Consider the following 14,583-nt stretch of genomic DNA (forward strand, 5'->3'; position numbering starts at 1 on the left):
TTTCTTTTTTTCTTTTGCTTTTGCATATGTGTTTGGAAAAGGATCTGGCCTTTTCATAAACATTGTGTGCAAAAGAATTTTTAATAAAGTGAGCACAAGGACATATACAGGAAACACATCAGATCTGCTTCTGTTGCCCTGGTTGACCCTCTGTTAAACACTGAACTGTTTGCTTGTACGTATAATGCAGGTTTTAGGTACAAGGACACCACAGTAAACAGACTTTAGGAACTCCTAAAGCCTTGTCAGTGGGGGAAAGTTTTGTCTGCTAGAGGTTGGCTACTACCTCTTGAGTTATAAAATTTAGAAAGTCTGGTTTCTTCAGTCTCACATTTCCCCTCCAGACTGATAACTCCCACTGTTTACTTGCCTTTATTTCCCAGCCCTTTTTGTGCAAATAGTCTAATCTGACCCACCTCAGCCAATATCTGGCACTGAAATATCTGCAGTGGCCACAAACACCCAAGCTGCTCAATCTCAAAATCATTCAGCCTGCCCTGCAAGTGTCATCAAGACAGGATCCCCGGAGCACAGGGCAGAGAGTCCAACCTCTCACTGGCGGGACTGGGATGCTTCTCCTTTGCGGCGGAGGAGAAAGGAAACTTGGGTCTGCTTTTTAGGTTCTGAAAACAAGCCAGAGTGGAGAGAAAGAGTTAACACCAGACTTAGGAAAGCTTTTAAGACAAAACCTGTAAAATTTGGTCTAAACATATACAGGGGAACTTTCTGCAGATTTCTGAGGTCTCTAAGAGGGCTCATGTTGATAGGAGAAGGGAGCAGGGAGTTGCTACATGGGAAGAGATTTGCCATTATTACAAAAACTGGCTAAGTGGCTTGTTTCCATTTGAGGACCTCACTGGTCACTGTTGTCAGTCGTGCTGTTCCCTTTCTCCTTTTTCTCCTGGGTCTTGTTGCCCTTCTTCTTTTTCTTCTTTTTCTTGGTCTCCTCCTTTTTGCCGAAGGTTATGAAGTCACTTTTATCAATTTGGCTGTTAGTAGGCTCCTGCCGGATGGAGATGATCGCAGGAGATCCTGGGATAATGAATTTGTCTGGCAACTCACCGGGACCGGATTGTTTCGGGTTGCTGGGTCCGTATTTAAAGGTCCAGCTGTTGCTGTTGACTCCAGCACCGACTGGAGGGGACACCTCTCCTGCCTCTGGTTCTGAAAGACAAAATGTCAAAAAAATCAGTAAGGGTCAACATAGGCCCTTGAAGCCACTCTACTGGGAGAGAACAAGAAAAGCTGTACAGACAGCTGGGTCCCCAAGAAATTGTGGGTTATTTCTTGAAACCTGAGGGGAGGGCCAATGTTTGGAAATCAGCAGGATGGAAGATTTTTTTCACCAGGATGTCCAAGAATTTAGTTTTCTAGTAACATATTTTTTATTCGTTGTGATGAATTTCCTAAACAACATGATTATGATGATCTTACTCATCTTACTTACTTAAATACAAGAAATATATTGGATTAAAACAGAAAATACAGCTTTTGGTGCATGGATTAGAGAAAACTTCTGCTACAAATGTATTTTGATTTGTACTCTACCTAAAACATAAATAAACTTTTAAACCAATTAGTCAGTCCTAATCCTATTGTAATAATCTTGAGAGGTGGTGGGATGGAACAAACAAGAGATGGGAAAAAGTGGAATATAGATAGATACTGCACCACATAAGAGAAGGGAATCCTGTTGTAAAATGGTCTTATTTGTTTGGATAAAACTTGGGAGCCAATCTCACTTTCCAAACCAAGTCCCCTCCCTCAGTGTGGTCACAGTCTAGTTGGGACATACACTCAAGCAATTATAAGTCAGTCTAATACATGGAACAGCAATGAATTCATATAGTGGGACTCCAGAGAAGAAAATTCACTCATTTTACTTGAGAAAGGTAGGGGGATCTGAAAGAAGAGGTGAAAATTGCACTGAGCCTAGGGGAAATGATTATGCACCCATGGGGGTTTTCAACACAAGACTTTCCCAAGAGTCTAGTTGGAAGACATACCACAGAGTCAGGGCAGAAAAGAAGAGTAATGGCATGTCAGGGCAGAGTGATCCCAGGAGTCACGACCCTGGAACTCTTTGACATTGCAGCAGTGTTTATGTATCTGACGCTGCTCCTTTGGTGGAGATGTGAAAACTTCTTCCAAATAATCCGTTTATGTTCAGTTGCAGTTTGGTACTATCTCCATCTGCTATTTCCATGTTTTACTCCCTATCACTTCTCAATGTCCTCTAATTATCCATCATGTCAAGCTCACTATATTATTTCCAAAATCAATGGTCACATTTTAGTCCTCATCTTACTCAACCTCTTAGAAGCATTTGTCATTTCCTTCCTGAAACACTATTTCTTTGTCATATAGGAGAAGAATAACTCATAGGTTCTTAGTTGGACTTGAGAGCTCTGTTACACAAGACAGATTAACAAGAGAAATCAAACAAGTTTATGAACATGTATGTTTCATATGTACATAAGAAACACCCAGGGAAGTAGTAGTTCTCAAAGAGGTAGCTTTGAATTTCAGCTTACAGCATCTGCAACAAAGAACAGTAAGCTTTTAGAGAAGTGACAAAACAAAGAAAGAGGACTTTGAGTCCCTATGGGTAGCAGCTTGATGCAAGGCAAATAAATGGCAGACGAAGACTGGTTGGTAAAGGTTGTTAACATAGACTCCACTGGGACCACCTCCAAGCTGAATCCAATGGTGTCCTCAGTGGCTAACCTTTGTTTTCCCTGGCAGAAGGTGGGGGAAATCTTTTATCTTTGTAAATCTATGTTCAGCTTTTAGGAAAACAGAAGGAAGGCAGAGAGAATTCGTGCATTTACTACATCTTAATTGCTTTCAGCTCAATGATCTTCCATACTTCCACCTTCTGGTTCCCCAGAGACAAAGCCTTCTCCTGACCTTTCTCTCTGGCTATTCTTCATCAGTTTCCCTCGCAGGATACTCCTCTGGTATGTGTTGATGTTTCCTGAGGTTTGTCCCTAGACCTGCTTCTCTAATTTCTCTCTATTCTCTCCTTTTGAGATCTCAGCCATGTTTAGGGGTATAAATCCCATCTAAATATGCCAATGAGAAATAGATTTGTATTTCACATCTCTCTGTGTTCTAATATATCTAACTGCCTATCTGATATCTCCAAAGTGGGAATTCCATGGAAATTCCAAACTGAAGGAATTTGAAATCAAACTCTCAATTCATCTTATTTACTCCTTCCTAAACCTTTTCATTTTTTGTATGTGATACCCTATTTACCTCCCATTGCTCAAGCCAGGAAGTTCAGAGTCATTTTTCTTTCTTCTCCATTCTCTATTTATAATATATTATTAACACCTGTCTTTTCTGCCTCCTAAATATATTTTGTCTGTGTCCTCTTCTCCCCATTTTCACTCTGTTAGGACCTCATTATCCCTTTAATAAAGTATACCAATAGTTTCCTTCTTGTTCAACCTGCTTCTGTTTTTGCCTCTCTTCAATCTTCTACACAGTAGCCCAAGACATCTTTATTCCTTTAAGTCTTTCTCCCTTTTTAAAAAGGGAAGTATAGCATACGTTCAGTAAAATCCTTTAAAAATAGAAGTTAGATTAGATCATTCCTGTTTAAAATCATTCAGACTTCCTACTGCCTTGAGAAGGAAAAAAAAAAAAAAAAAAAAAACCTCAAACTCCTTAATACAACATAAAAGTCTCTTCAATAATCTGATATTTTTTATTTTCCAAATCTCCACATATTCCTTTTACCACTATACTCCAGCCACATAGGCCTTCTTTCAGTTCTTTAAATGCCTCTTGGAGTTTTGTTTTGTTTTTGTTTTTGCCTCAAGATCTTCACACTTATGGTTTCTTTTTTTCTTGAATGATCTCCCCTCCATTTTTAGCATGAATCCTCATTCTTCAAGTCTATGTTTAAATATAACTTCAGAGAAGCATTCTGTGACCATTCTAGACAAGTGGTACCCCCTTCACCTAGTAGTATTTATCACCATAAGGTCTACAGAGGCAGGAAATTTATTTGCTTATTCACCAATGTATAACAAGTGTTTAGCAAACTCCTGGCCTGAACAGGTGTTGGACTATTTTGGACTATTAGACTATTTGTTGGACTATTAGACTAAATACTAATCAGTGCCTAGAAAAGCTTGCAATGGGATAAGACTCTTCAGAATGATAATGAAGGAAATGGAGAGGGGAAGCTGGCTCCTTCTCTTGTCTCCAATATTCAGGTGAAGATCAAAGCAGAATGATTGTGGTTATAAAGTAAAGGAGTGTAATCATAAAACATCTGAAGAAACCCACCTGCACAGTGGGTGTGCAACTATCCTATATATTTCCCGTGCTTATAGGAATGGTGCAGCCCTTCATTGTATCCCGGCCTGCCACCACTGAAGAGGGCATTAGTAATAAAATGTCCAAACCCTCTCCATGAGTCCTTACAGTTTTTTCTTTGGAATAGGTAAATCGTATGCAGCCCTGGGGTTGAACATGGACGAATGAATAAAAGGACTGCTGTGAGAAGTGGAAGTGGCACCTACTCTTTAGCAGACCAAACAACTCTTCACTGATGGCACTTTTGGAGTCCCCACAGACACTGAGGTAATGCATGTAAAGTGTTAAGCTTGATCCTTAGCACAATGTAAGAGCTCCATAAATGGTATCACATATGGCTAACTATATATGGCACAGCTCTTGGGATTAGGAGAGCCAGATAAGGATATTGTGAATTTATAGCATGCAGTAGAGAGAAGGCATAAGCAGCTTTCTTTTCTCCCTCCAACCCTTTCCCTTATACCATGCTTATCCTGCTAGAACTGACACCATAGCAGTTTGGGGATGGGGCAATAGATATATATTTTTTTCCTCTGAGGCTGAATTTTATTTGTCTAAGATAATCAGATCTGCAATTGAACCAAAATCTGCCTATTAACCTTTAAATATGGACCCTTTCTCTGAGAGACTGAGATTAAAAGAAAAAAAAGAAAGAAATATTTTAGAAAATGGTTAAGATCCTCTGATTTGGTGCCTAAAAGAGGGCTTCAGCATCACCCCACAGTTCTTTAGTTGCTCTCACAAGAGCCCAGAATGAAAAAATTTCCAGCTATATACAGGACTACCTGAGGTCTGAGGGCTGACATTCAAAAAATGCAGAGCTCAGAAATGCCTTCATTTTGTGGAGTTAAAGAACATTATTGGTCAGGTCCTTCACAGCAAGCCCATCAAGAGTTAATCAATTTCTTTTACATGCCACTAAGCTTCTCAAGCCTTTGCTGGGAGCATGAGTCTGACTCAGCCTAAATTCCAAGAAGCAATCAGAGATCTATTCAGGTGCATCCTCCACATGTTCAGCTTCTACAGAGCAGAACAAGATGTGGTTTCTTCAGTCCCTCACAGACATTGTGCCTAACATGTTCTGGTTGTTGTCTAAGCAAAATGTCTCTGAGGGCTGGCTCAGCAGCATCTCAATTGTGAATCATTCAGGTGAAAGGATAGCTCCAGAATCTGAAACAGCATTTCCTGACCTCCTAAACTGATTTCCTTTTGGTTAAGAACATTGAAGAACCCTGGCTAATTTTGCCTATAAAATGTCCTGCCTTTGGGGCAGATTCAAGGACATAATCCCTCCTGAAGAAGATGAGAAGGGAAGATAAATCATTTCTGATGGAATCCAGGATGGAGGTCAATCCCAACAAAAGATCAATGGAGGAAACATTTCTTTTTTCAATGTTGCCTCCTTTCCTCCCTCCAGGGATCTCCTGTAAGTCCCTTCCCCAGTGCTCCCAGGACTTCACTCACCCTCAAATATGAGACTGAGATGCAGTCAAGACCCAAATAAGAGCCTAGAAAGAGGATTTATGGCAGACATCAAGCTTGTGGGAATCTGAATCTTTAGGCAGAGCCCTTCCCAGACATTCAGATTAAAACTAATAGGACTTAAAAAGTTTTAGTAGAGTATGATCATAATTATAAAAAAAATGGTGATGCTTCTTTTGGTGGGGATAGTATTGGTCAATGTCTTCACAGTGAATAGGGATACATTTAAAAGTCAGAAAAAAAGAAGTACTGGAGAATGAAATTGACCAAATTATGTTATGTGCCTATATAGAAATGTCACAATGAATCTCACTATTATAACTATTATATATAATTATGTATCAAAAATTTTAAGAACAAAAAGTAAAAATAAACTTTAAAAATCAGAACAACATACCTTTTTTGGGGGGGAGGCAGTATTTGGTATTGAACTAAGGTGTGCTATATCTCTTAGCTAAATACCCAACTCTTTTTTTTTTTTTTTTAATAAAGAGAGAGTGAGAGACAGAGGAGAGAAAGAGAGAATTTTTTTTTTAATATTTATTTTCGGCGGGCACAACATCTTTGTTTGTATGTGGTGCTGAGGATTGAACCCGGGCTGCACGCATGCCAGGCGAGCGCGCTACCGCTTGAGCCACATCCCCAGCCCCAACTCTTTTTATTTTGTGTTTTGGGACAGGACCTCACTAACTTGCCCAGGATGGACTCAAACTTGCTATCCTCCTGCCTCAGCCTCCCAAGATGCTGGAATTACAGCCCAGCACAACATGTTTTATTAAAAAACACATATATCTTCATCTTTTACTATAAAAAATGCCCTCCAGTTGTAGTTGGCATGATTACTTCATGTAATCCTATAATGTACTTTGGCCCTGCTCAGGAGTCTTTTTGGCAAAATTCCTAACTTTCCTCTTGCATGTTAAATTAAGCCTGGCTGCCTGAGCTTATGTAGTTGGACCCCAGGGACTAGGACTGATTGGGAATCAAATGCCAGGGAAGGTTCTAAGATTTTGAAGCATGTAAAACTCACCCTGAATCCCCATTCTGAACTGCTCTAGATGATTACCAAGACCAGGAAAGAGTTTTCTGATTTACATGTTTTCTCTTTTTGGTTCTCACTAGAACCATATAAAACAGACATTATTAACATCTATGTGTTTTATTGATGGACTTAGGACAAATGGTCACATGATTATTAACTGGTGGAACCTAAAACTCAAATCTAGGCAGGCTCCAGTCAAGAGATAATCTTGAGCTGTACAGCAAGGTCCTTGGAAACCCCTGAAACATAATACAATAATAGCAATTGTTATGGTTATTAACTGTTTTGTTATCGTCTGGGAGTCACAGAGAGGTAGGCAGGATCCTCTAAACTAGGATCAGTTGGAAAGGAGTGGAGGAGGAGGGGGGAGGGGTGTGGATGAGGAAGTGACAAGTTAGGAAAATCGCAGCACAGTCTCCAGGTTTCAGCTCCGCCCCTTCACTCCCCATTCATTCCTTTGTTACCATCTCTGGGATTTCAGTGCGGAGGTTAATAAAGAGCTTCCAGAAAACCCATCATTTTGATTTAAGCTGGGGACTGTCTTGCCAGACAGCACTCTGGAGCCGGCCTACCGCCCACTTCGCTAAGTCAGTGCAGCTAGCAAAAGCTATTACATGATTACAGCCGCTTCCGGCCCAGTCAGATTGCTCCCCTGGACTGCTCCTTCTCTGGTGCGGGGCCTGCTGCTGCAGTCTCCGACTACCCTGGGAAGAATCAGGGCTCTGAAGGCTTTGCAAATCCTCCGTTTGCAAATGAAAAGCCAGAGGCTTTCTGCACGGGGACAGGACGCCTTTACTTTTCCTTGTGCTTGTCGCCTCTACCTTGAAAGCCAACCCCTGTCTGCTTTCAAGCAGCTCTGATTTCCTTTGCACCTTTTGGCTTTGAGCGACCATTTAATCTCTCTGTGTCTTTATTTCTGCCTCTCTTTCTCAGAATTTAACAGATTGTGGAGTTACACATGCATAGCCTGACCAACGGCAAAAGCCATCCACCCTCAAACCGCTGAAACACCAGGTTGTAAAACATTTCCAACTACCTCCCCACCCCCATCCCATTTGTGGGGTTTGTGAACCGACTGGATGAGCTCCTCCTCCCAATCCTTTATGAATTGGGCAAAGCTTGTCTTAGTAAAAAGCTACAAAATACAGGAGAATCCAGGTCTGAAATCCAAATCCTGTCCTCAATCAGAGAGAGAGAGAGAGAGAGAGAAAGCTACCAACACCTGGCTCAGCATTTCCAGTGTTTCCCTGGTGCTTCAGTGAACAATGGAAAGAATTTTCCCTGGAAAGAAAGGAATGTAAAAATATACTCCCTGTTCTTTCTAACACCTTAGGCTCTGTAATTAGAATATCTAGGTTTAAGCCCCAGTACATCATGTAAATTATGTTCAGCAAAAGACTTAATGTATCTGGGCCTGTTTTCATCTATAAAGGAAATAATAATAGCACCCATCTTTTAGGGTTGTTTTACCATTAAATGTAATTGTCCTTATAGAGTCCATAGCACACTGTCTGACACAAAGTAAAACCTCATTCAATTTTTCTTATTAACAAGATGAGAGCAAAAAAAGGTCATTTCTTTGTTTAAGGATTACTGATTGCTCATCATGAGTCAAGCAGTTTATTGAGCACTTGGCAATGTATATTTATTTAAATACACTTACTTTATTATAATTAATTAATTAAATTTATAATGTATTTAAATATGTATTTAAAGGATTTTAATTTATATGTAAGAAATCTGAAGACTGGGGCTGGGAAAGTAACTCAGTGATAGAGTGCTTGCTCAGCAGGCACAGGTCTTGATTTGATCTCCAGCAGGAAAGAAAGAAATCAGAAGGCTTGAATTACAGCAAGATGATTTGCCCTGAATTGCACAGGGTTTTGACAATAAAAAGCTGAAAAATTATTGTCTCACTGTTATTTAGTAATAATCCAATTGTCATTTGTTGGTTCATTCATTCATACATTCATTCATTTTTTATTTATTTATTTATTTTTACTTCTTGTGAAGCCTTGGGGGAAGTGGTGAGAGACAGAGTTGAACTGGAATCACAGTCCAGCATTTTGAAATCTAGAATAGCTGGGGAGGATAGTGTAAGTGAGATTGCAAGCAAGGCTTGGCAAGCGGGAGGCTGATCCTATACCTTCCCTAAGAGCCACTGGAGCTGCTACTTTTGGGTGTTTCACTCTCTTTGGGTGGGCTGAGCTGATCTGTAATAAGATTCTGTGGCTGTTTGGTGCCTCAGGCCACAGCTGGGCTAATTTTCAGTAATCTTGGAGCGGAAGAGATAAATACACTTGGCATATTTTTAAAGCCAAAGCTCTCTCGCTTTGTGCCCAAAATAACTCTGCCATTTCTAGGTTAAGAGTATAAAGACATCATGTGCTGTGAACCCAGATTCAAACATTGGAATGGCTGGTCTCAAACCTTCATAGCTCTCCACAGTCAGCTTTTTAAAAAAAGAAGAAAATCACATTTCTTCTTTCCATGACCCCTGTAGCTCAGCAGGGCTCAGGCTACATGGTTTTTCTCTATCTTATTTCCTAGTTGTTAAGGTCCCCCAGGATCTAGGGAGGGTAGTTTCCCTTTATAGCTTCTTCTCAAAATTCCCCCTCTGTATAATCTTTGGGGAACAGAGTGCTGAGATTGTAGGTTCTGCACATCACACAGACTTGAGCTGGAATCTCAGCTTCCCAACAAGGACTTATTTGTAAGGTAACCTTAAGTAAGTCACTTGGCTTCTCAGCACCCTTTTTTCACATGCAAAACAATGATAACAATATCCATCTAATGGGATTGTGAGCATTAAAAAGAGACAAGACTCTTAAATTACAGAGAATAATGCCTGGCATGCAGAAACTCTAAAATAAGGATAGATATTACCACTATGTAGTATCCCTCTAGGACCCCCCCCCTCCTGCCACACACACACACACACACACACACACACACACACACACACCACCCCAACAGCCAAATCCTAGACAAAGTACTTCCAGGAGCTCTACTTTCCTGAGACCCACCCTCTATTAGACTCTTCCCCTCAGGGGTCATGGAGGACATCCAGCTGTGAAGTTTTCCAGTTTAGCAATGGTTGCTAGGGAGGGAGTTATGCTCCAGGGCCTCTGAAGGAGACACCAGAGTGGGTGGAAGACAGATACACTGAACTAGGTATCAAAGTAAACAGCAAAAAGATCAGTAGAGAGAAGGAATAGGGGGTAGGAGGAAGAGAGGGGAAAATAAAATATTGGGGACTGAATTAGAACAAATTATATTGCCTGCTTTTATAATTATGTCATAGCATAATCTATTGTCATATATAACTAAAAAGGACAAAAAAGAAAAGAAAAAAGGAGACTTGGGCTCAAACATCAGCTCCACCCTTCTGTTTGCTACCATTTTCTACTATATTATTTGGTTAACATTGACTTTTTTAAAAATTTTATTTATTCTAATCAGTTATATATGACAGCAGAATTAACAATGACTTTTAATTTCTTCATCTATGAAATGGATACACTAGCTACCTCCCAGGAGCATTGTTACTCATTCAACTAAGCTGATTATTTACTATAAATTAGGCATTATGCTAGGAATTAGGAATATGAATGTGAATATTAGGTTGAAAAAGACAAGTAAATGAGTAAATACAATAATAGCTTTAAGGAACAGACAAGGTAGAGTAACTGGCTTTGAACTTTCTGGAGACTTATGTGCAGTGGTTAAGGGCAGAGTCAGAAGTCAAACAGCCCCACTTCAGATCCTGTCCCCCTCTTATTAGATGCATAACCTTATTAAACCTGAGATGTCTCAGTTTCCTAAGCAGTAAAATGGGAATAATGATAACCTTCTTGGGCGCAGTGGTGCTTACCTGTAATCCTATGGCTTGGGAGGCTGAGACAGAAAGATCCTGAGTTCAAAACCAGCCTCAGCAACTTAGAGAGGCCGTAAGCAACTTAGAGGGACCCTGTCTCAAAAAATAAAATGGGCTGATGATGTGACTCAGTGGCTAAGTGCCTCTAGGTTCAATCCTTGTTACCAAAATACTACTACTACTACTACTACTACTACTAAGCCTTATCTCTGGGGTTGGAACAGATTAGAGGAGCTTATCCTTGAATAATACTTAGAATAATACATGGTACATAATTTAAGTGTTCAATATATTTTAGCTGTTATTATTATTCTCAAGTATATTTTCTTCCCTCTCGGCTTCAGTATTCTCTATCTGGAGGCTAAGTCTCTTATTGGTGGTGTCACTGAGTTAAGAACATACAGCAGCACTAGCTGGAGGTAGAGGGCAGAGGGAATTGTATAATAAGTGCAATCCAATTGCAGATAAGAGAATGCCAATTTGATGATGATGACAACGATGATGATGATGATGATGATTTTTTGGTACCAAGGATTGAACTCAGGGGTACTTGACCACTGAGCTACATCCCCAGCCCTATTTTGAATTTTATTCAGAGAAAGGGTCTCAATGAGTTGCTTAGTACCTCGCAGATGATGAGGCTGGCAGATGTTGAGGCTCACAATCCTCCTGTCTCAACCTCCCAAACCATTAGGATTACAGGTGTGGGCCATTGCACTCGGCAATTTGATATTTTTATAGCCTACGACCCAGCAATCCTATTTCTGGAAATCTATCTTTTATAAGTACTAGTAGGAATGGATAAGATATAAGGATATATGTATAAGAATGTGTACTGCATTGTTTAAAATATGAAGATAGCAAAAGGAAAGTGGATAAATAAAATATCAGCATACAACATAGTACTATTCCCTTATGAAGAAGAATAAAGCAGATCTATATATACCAGTTTAGGTGTGTGTTAAACACACACACACACACACACACACACACACACACACACAGACAAGCTATATGCTACTATGCATAGAATTATACCATTTTGAGCAGGGTGAGGTTTAGCTCATGCCTGTAATCCCAACAGCTCAGGAGGCTGATGCAGGAGGATAGCAAGTTCAAAACTAGCCTCAGCAAACTTAGCAAGGCCCTAAGCAACTTGGCCAGACCCAGTCTCAAAATAAAAAATAAAAAGGGCTGAGTTAAGTGACACACAGCACTAGCTGGAAGTAGGGGGATGTGGATCAGTGGTAAAGAATGCCTGGGTTCAACCCCCAGTACTACTACTACTATTACTAAATATACTACTTTAGTAGTAGTTATTTCTGGGGAGTGTGGCTAGAAGTAGGTAATGAGGCATTATTCATTTTTTTAAAATTCTGAACAGATTATTTTTTTCCTAATTTTTGTTTCTTTTTAAATAGAGATAGGCATTGAAAGAAACACGAACTTGATGTGGCTCAAAAACTAGCTAAGACAAAATGCCCTAAATAGCCTGAACCCCCTACATAATTTGTGGGATCAAGTGACACATGAAAATGGGGTGTGCTGGGGGCGGGAGAGCTTATTAACAAATTAAGAACCTCAAGACAGTGACTGTGTGACATTGAGACAAACAGAGCCTTCTTTATATGTGTAGCCTCATGAAGGCAGCCTTGCCTGGACTTGAGTCCTCTGCTGGGTCTCTCCTTCAACATCAGCACTTAACAGTGACTTCCCAAAGGTTTCATACTGCCTGCCCCACCTGGAACTATGTGAGGCATGATCCTTTTACCTAACAGTAAAACAGCTTCTGGCTTTCGTTTAGTTCAAACTTTTCTTCTTTACCCTCCCCCTCTCACATTACAATCTGTGCTTCTTAAAATTTGGCAGCAATCCCAGGCTCTGTGTTGCTGTGTCACTTCTCAGCCTTGAGCAACCATTTCAAGACAAGTAGTGATATCTCTGCATTGAGCGTATGAAATGGAGATGCTGTCAGAATGCTGCAGTAGACAGAGAACGAGATGCAGAGAAAACTCTTTCCATCACCACCATCACCCCAACTCTACACACTTCAATCCCATCCATTTAATCCAGTAAAAACATTTTGAATTCCATTTTACTGGGAGGCATGGTGCTAAGTGACAGAAGTATTAAATTGAGTAGAGATAAGATTCAGATAACATTTTTGAGTGTTTACCACAAGCTAAGAACTGTCCTGAGCATTTTGCATGCATTATCTCATTATTTATTTATTTTTTGGTACCACGGATTAATTTAGGGGCACTCAACCACTGAGCCACATCCCCAGCCCCTCCCCATTTTTTTGTATTTTATTTAGAGACAGGGTCTCACTGAGTTGCTTAGCGCCTTGCTGTTGCTGAGGTTGGTTTTGAACTTGGGATCCTCCTATCTCAGTCTACCCAGCTGCTGGGATTATAGGCATGTGCCACTGCACCCGGTGCATTATCTCATTTAATTATTACACAATCTACACTCTTTCCTCTTTTACACATTAATAAATCTGAGCACAGTTTGCACAATTATTAGGTGGTATTAACAGGGATTTGAGGCACTATGTAATGCTGCCTCTCTTAAGAAACTAATATAAGGCAAATTTTAAACAAATCTGTCCTTCATTGTCCACATTTTCTCTGACATGACCCACACCAACACACCAGAATTGCCTAAGAACATTTTCAAAGCTTGTCCTTTTGTTTAAAAAAAAAATGTTATATTTATCTCCCCTTTGATTCTCCCTTTCTAGACACTTAAAGTTGTAATTCTTGGTTTGGGGAAAAAAAAAAACACTGAGTTGTTAGTATTATCCCATCTTGTCATCTCATAGGTAGCTTTTCAAAGTTCAATAAAGCTAAGGGATCTTAAAAGAATCTCTTTTCCTAAAAACAAACCTACCTAGTGGTTCTCCTTTGCCAGCAAATAAAACTTCACTTTTTAAATAGGATATTTAAAGCCCTACAAATCTGACTCTAGTCCACCTTTTTGGTTTCATTTCCCAGCAGCCCTATCCCACCCCATCTATCAGATGTACTCTTCCTGGTCATCCAGATTATGCACTTCTGACTTTTTTTTTTTTTTGCATGTATTATTTCCTTTGCCCAGATCTCTCTTCCCCTCAACATCCTACAACATCCTAGTGAGTTGATATCTCTGATTTGAACCCCTAAATTCCCAATTCCATCTTCTGGTCTCCCACCACATTTATTATTCATGGTTGCTGAGAGGGGGTTTGTGAAAACAATTTTGAGGATCCTTTTGAGAAAGATGGACCAGCTTACTTTATTTACATAAGGTTTGTACTGCTTATGACAGTGACAAATCCTGGGCCCCATTCTGGATGGACAGGCCCTGGCAATTTGTTCCAGCTTCCTTCTCTGACATTGTTCTACCTATGCATGACACAACTGTGGTCCTTATCATATGACATTATCAAATTTCCACCTTATTTCTTTACATTTCTGCCTTATCCACTAGATGAAGACAGAACTATATTACTTTTAATATTTTATTCATATTAGAACAGAGCCTAGGCTGATTATGAACTTAATACACGATGATTTGATGACTATATAGAGGGGTACAACCACATTCTATATTGAAGAAAAGACAAGGAAAGATCCCCTGGGCGGGATACTTTATATTTCACTTCTTTATGGGGGTTGGGGGTAGGGGTAAGGAATAAATAAGGATTTTAACAGAAAATGCTGCTGGTGATGGTTAATCATGGAGTTCTAGGGACCTGCCTGAGAAGTGGCTTGTGGGAGAATCTTCCTGGTGCCCTTCAAATCACAACCATTTAGAGGGCTATTATCCTGGAGGCAAGGTTGTTACTCTGCGTGAGAAAGACCAAAGA

General features: G+C 40.0%; 1 protein-coding gene across 1 annotated transcript in view; it reads right to left on the bottom strand.

Moving 5' to 3' along the window:
- Positions 1-853: 853 nt before the first annotated feature.
- The window catches only part of LOC308654614 (protocadherin alpha-7-like), a gene marked incomplete at both ends in the record, with an annotated part of 173,337 nt that continues 159,607 nt past the window's right edge, over positions 854-14,583 (bottom strand). The window contains one exon of the mRNA XM_081304283.1: positions 854-1,164. Within this exon, the coding sequence (XP_081160409.1) occupies positions 854-1,164 (311 nt within the window). The remainder of the gene's footprint in view (positions 1,165-14,583) is intronic.

Source organism: Spermophilus citellus (assembly GCF_964194105.1).
Source record: "Spermophilus citellus genome assembly, chromosome: 1".
NCBI classification, from domain to species: domain Eukaryota; kingdom Metazoa; phylum Chordata; class Mammalia; order Rodentia; family Sciuridae; genus Spermophilus; species Spermophilus citellus.